We start from the raw sequence: 6,143 nt of genomic DNA on the forward strand, positions 1-6,143 counted from the left end.
ACTTCTATTTATATGTCAGGGGTCAGAAAATGAAAAGACAGCTCCCAACTATCACATATAATCGATTACCAAAAGTGATACTCTATTATTTTAGACCGTTATGGATTTTGAAAAACGTGATACTCGATTATTCTTAATCACTTTAGAATGAGTGATTAACTTTTCACTAAAAATCAATTTGATGTTTACGAGATGGATAAATAATTGCACAGTAAAGAATACACCTTCCTTCGACACACGAAGGAATGATCACCAACTTGAATAACTTGGTAGAGAACCGCTTACATCGTAGACACACTAACAACAAGCTTCTCCTTCTTCAAAAACTTGATCAAGCAATCACTTAAACACAATAGCTTCCTTAGAACCAATTATGTACTCTCAAATAGTTTAGGTAACCTTGGAAATGTTTTGGAGACTTCTATTTATATGCTAGGGGTCAGAAAATGAAAAGACAGCTCCCAACTGTCGCATATAATCGATTACCAAAAGTGATAATCGATTATTTTAGATCGTTATGGATTTTGAAAAACATGATATTCGATTATCCTTAGTGATAATTGATTATTGTCGAACCTTGGACAATTATAATTTTCAAAGATAATCGAATATCCCCCATGATAATCGATTATTGCCGAGAGAAATCAATACAAAAGAATAAGTTACATGACTTCTAAGTGCTTACAATTGAAAGATAAAGCCTAATACAAATAATGCTTTAACAATGTATGTGAATGTTCCTTCAAGTCTTCAAGTGCATCATCATCAAAATCTCCTCAAAGAATCAATGCTTCTTATTGGTAGCATCAACTCAACAGCGTATCAGGAAGATAACAAGATTGTTTGGGGATACCAGGAGTGGTAAAGAATACTGCACAACCCGGAGTAGGTGATATTTGGTTCTAGTTAGAGTAACAGGGGTTACTGGGATTGACTAAGTGATACCAGGAATGATATGAATGATCAGTTGTAAACTTATTGAAGATTAATGTGGAACCCTCTAAGAAATCTGAGAGGAGAACTACACGTAGCTCTACGGAGTGAACCAATATAAAATAACTGTGTCATTTCTAAACAAACTTGTATTTGAAGTTGCTAGAAAACATTAGAAGTGGGTTTTAATAGTGATTTCATAACTCTTTTCGAGCTATAAAGTTGATCTTGATGTACGTAACACTTATGAGTTAGTTATGTTTCATTATATAAACGTTAATATGTGTAAATCGTTTACAAAACTAACTCAATGAAGTCTATCATACACTCTAATTTCGCGAAAACATGATAGAGCAACAATACGAAGAACCTCGCTCAATCCTTCTTCAATTTTGATCTCTCTGTGAATCCTAATTTCGAATCTCACAGAATCTATTCTATTCCCAATTTCGAATGTAAGAATCCTGATTTCGTGATTCCTAATTTCAATTTTAAGAAATTTATTTCTTTAATAATTTAATCTAATATATTCAACATTCTCTGTCTCCATTTGCCACGTAAATTAATGAATTAGAATAACAACTAAACTTAATTTTAATTCCTTAATCTAATTTAAAGACAGAGATCCAATTGTACTGTCTTTCTACATTTAAGGATTCAATTTTGAGAAAAAAAAAAGGACTATTTAAAGAAAACCAACATAAATAGTTACTATCATTATTATAAAATATATATATATATATATATATATATATAATGCAAATTTTAATTATTATTAATTTTTTAAATCATGTTGACCCATTATTCCATGAAGGGTTTTTTCTTGACCGCTTAGTATTAGACAATGTCCCATCAACATGAATTAATATACAACAGCGAGAAATGTTAATGCACCTGATAAGCTACCATTACACAAAGCCAATAAAAAAACATTACATGTGGAATTATCCATGTCTAACACTCCTAATATCATATGGTTTTGCCTTACTAATTTTGTTTGACCCATTCATTACCAATGACAATGGTGTTGACTTACCAATTTTCGTATTTCATTTTTTTCTTCTTAATAATTGTTTTTGTTCAATTGTCCTTATAAATAAAAATTTCACAATTCTTTTTTTCACATTCTGTTTTCAATATCTTTTTATTGATAGGAAATAAAGTTGAAAAATACAAAAAATTATTTTGTTGATTTAAATCACTTAAATTTCATTCTCATGATCTCTATTTGTAATAATTAAAACTATTCAAAAAAAAAATAAAAAGAAATAAAAGTATGGTAGAATAAGTAGGAATAGATTGTGAATATATTATTTTCTAATTACTACAGAGATATTGAAAATATTTGATCTTAATAATTTTTTATTTACAATAACCTCTTCCTGCTAAATGAACATTAATCATTTGTAGGACTCATTCGACTATAAAATTTGTGTGGCTTATATTATATCAAATTTGAGATTTATCAAACCTATACATATCATATATTTCATACTTGTATGTTCAAAATCTTTTCATTTTATAATTCTGTCATTTCACTTTGTTATTTTACTTATAATTATTATATGCAAATGAACAAAAGTATTTTCTGCAACATATTCAAAGATTGTAGATTACCAAAAAGCAAGGGAGCACAGCTCTAGGATTTAACACAACGAGTTCTTCAATCTCTGAGTGGTCTCTCATTTTCTTTACCAAAGAATCAAACCCAGTATGAGTGATTTCCTCAATCTCTTGTAGAGGATTATGGATTCTCCCAGCTATCACTCTGCACAGCATAACACATTTTCTCGTCACAGATTTGTTATTGGGTGAGCAAATTGAATGAATAGCTTTTGCACTGCTAGAAGAGGTGCAAACCCCAAGTGCACCATTAAATAGTTCTTGGTTGGAGTAAAAACCATGCTTCAGAATTTGACAGACACCACAGTGGTCTAAAGTGCAAAGGGTAGAAGAGGAAGCGTTTGAACCAAGTGAACATGCAAGTGTTGTGCCATGAAATCTGAGCAGTTCATTTCCATCAACCAAGCATCTCGGCTGCTCCTTTTCTAGGTTTTTGGCTTTCACCCTTACCAATTCCCTACATTCCTCATACCATGCAAACGTTTCTTGCTTGCTCTGCACTCTCATAACACATTCAATCTCTCTTGCATTGCTTTCCGTAACGTTACCTTCGCATATTTGTTCGATGATCTTACTCGATGAATCTTCTCTCTCAAGTTGGATCACTGAACAAAATGTTTACAGCTTACGTGTTAAACTTTAGTATAGTTCTTTCCAGACAAATTATTATATTGAAAAGAACAATACCATCACACACTTTTACATTTATTTATTTGACAAAGTATAAGAATAAAGTAATCATTAAAATATAAATTTTTGTATTTTTTTAAAAAGCAGAAAGGAAAAAGTAAGAATAATGTCAAATGACCGGAAAAATGTAGGTGTATAATAATTCTTTGACACACCTAATATTTTACATCCATTTGACACTACCTTTCTCTATATTTTACTCTCTTCTTTCTTAAAAAAATATAAAAATTTACACTTTTATCACCATTTTACCCTTATACTCTATATCAAATGAAATATAAAAGTGTGTCATGATACCATTACTGTATTATATTTTTTACTACTACGAGAAATATATTTAAATGATAAATTAAACAATATTATATTTTCAACTTTGACTTATTTTTCTTTAAAAAAAGTTAGTTACAAGTAGGTTTTACTTGATAAAAGATCCAAATATTGAATTTAAACTTGGTTTATTTATAGCTTGATTATTTTATTTTTATAAAATGTTACTTTAACTGTTTTTTAACGTTCTCAATATAACACTTAATATGGCTTTAATACCAGATAATTTATCTACCAACAGAAAAATATGTTTAACATGGGAATTTATTCAACATTTTTTAAATATTATATTTTCACAAAGTGAATAAAAAGTTATAACTTATTGACTGTTAAAATAAAAACAATTCAAAATCAGTCAGAGTTTAGTCAATAGATTTTAATGTACATATTTCCATAAGCAACCTATAAAATAAATAAATTAATAAAAACTTCACAATAATATTTATAAACAGACATATATAAAGAAGGACATACTCCAACATATATATTTAAGAGAATTATTTTTCTTAACATTTCATTTTCTTTTAATCTAACTCTAAAAGTATATATATATATATATATATATATATATATATAATAATTCACGAGCTTTTAAATTTTGAATTTGATTCATTTAAAAATTCAATTTAATTCCAAGCTAATTTTTTTTACGTAATTAAATAAAATAAGATCAACAAGTAATTAAAATCTAAAATTTTACTCATTTACATTTTTAATAGTCTACAAAAACTCGGTGCTCTATCTTCATCCTGTCTAGGTAGACTATTTTGAGTTATGAAAAAAAAAAACTCAGCAGAAACACACACAATGAAAATCCTAAAGAAAACAAAATATAATATTACAGAATATCTGGTCAAACCCATGTTTATATGAACTACTTTAGAAAAACCATAATATTTTTTTTCATTGAAAAGCAAGAAACCTAAACCAGATACAGTGTCAAGAGAATGTTCAATCCCTGCCAAAGTTACAAAAGTGACATCAATATTCTTCCAAATCTTCCAAAGATTCTCACATGAAACTATATGATTAAATAGTCAAACTAGTGTAAAATTGTTCCATGAGAATTGGTCAAAAACTATATACATATAAACACTCATTCATTTTGCTAGAAAAAGTACTGATCTTACCAGAATGTAGATGGAAATTTCCCTGTTCTTCAACAGTGTCACTAGATTTGATTTTGTCTTCACATTCACGATGACGTGCTGATATTGGGGGATCATTAGAATCTTTCACTGGAACCTTTTTCTTTGAGAAAACAACACATTCATCACAATCAACACAAAGTGTTTCTGATGAAACTATAGTTAGCTTGGATTTTGCTGGAGAATGAGAAGGAGGTTCTTCTGTAGGATAACATGGAAAAATCTTAATCTCACCACTATATCTATCAAGGAAAATTTCATGGCTAAGTTGGTGTTTTGACTGTCTTTTATTTCTCTCATCCTTTTTTCTCTGATCTATTCTTTTTGCCTGGGGATCATGAACTTCTGATGAATGAGATCTGCAATGAAGTGATTTCTTCAGAACATGCCAAATCTCTGACATTCTCTTGCTGTTCTCTTTCTCACATGTCAAAGATTCATTACCAATGTTTTTATCTTGCTAAGGTAAGTAAACATTCAAGGAAAAAGAATCATTATTTTGTTTTTCTTTGTATCACATAATATCGACCAGATTGTTTTCCTTGTTTGCAGCATTCACAAATGGGAGGAAATTCATGGAGTACAGATTTTTTAACACTGCCAGCTTTCTATAGAAGAACACAAATACTGTCAACCTTCTCATTTATTTATTATTTAAACAGTAGAGATTTTCCTTTATTTGAAACGTTCTGTTTTTCTATATAATCATAAAATGAAATATTTGTTTGGCTTACACCATAAAAAGAATATGAGTCCACGAAAATATTTTTTGAAAGAAAATAATCCGTGCACGGGCATTATAAACTGATTGTACTTTAAACTAATTAAAATATATATATCTTATATACACAGTCTACTGAAAGAAAAATAGAGGAAACCTTTAAATATTTTTTTATCAACAAAAAATATATATTCATTTCAGTATAATAAAGTATTCTGGATAATCTAAGTCACATATATTATATGTTCCAGTTATTATGAAGAAGATCAGCAGGGAGATACCCAATCAACAAATACCTTCTAGAAGGATTCCTAAAATACTCATATGTTTACATAATAGCTAACAATACCTAATTCAGCATTTGGCTTTCAAATCTGTCAAATGTTTCCGAGTATAGGATCGGGTCAAGGTTTATGAAAAAATCATCCTTTTATAGGTATCTGTCCGCACGAATGGCACATCTCTTTTTTCTTGAAGAGTGTTGAGCTTCATCTTTAGTTGGTCGTCGTTAAGGTTCATCTTGGACTTGTCTCCTAAGCGAAGGTTTACCAACTTTCACGGACAACATGACATAAGTACCATTTATGAGGTTAAATAGTGTTTTCCCATGGTGTAGTGTGGTGAGCAACAGTAAGCCTGCAAGACCTATGGTAACTCATCCATCCAGACGCCTTTTGATTCATCCAAACGTTACTTCAACT

General features: G+C 29.5%; 1 protein-coding gene across 1 annotated transcript; it reads right to left on the reverse strand.

Moving 5' to 3' along the window:
* Positions 1 to 2,532: 2,532 nt before the first annotated feature.
* LOC148205985 (uncharacterized) lies at positions 2,533 to 5,124 on the reverse strand. The gene is made up of 2 exons (XM_088105991.1): positions 4,704 to 5,124; positions 2,533 to 3,161 (listed from the first exon to the last, which is right to left on the reverse strand). Exons 1-2 carry the CDS (start codon positions 5,122 to 5,124, stop codon positions 2,533 to 2,535), a joined length of 1,050 nt encoding a protein of 349 aa, XP_087962117.1.
* Positions 5,125 to 6,143: the final 1,019 nt, after the last annotated feature.

The sequence above is a fragment of the Vigna umbellata genome, chromosome 1 (genome assembly GCF_029865625.1).
Source record: "Vigna umbellata cultivar VRB3 chromosome 1, Vumbellata_1.0, whole genome shotgun sequence".
Classification (NCBI taxonomy): domain Eukaryota; kingdom Viridiplantae; phylum Streptophyta; class Magnoliopsida; order Fabales; family Fabaceae; genus Vigna; species Vigna umbellata.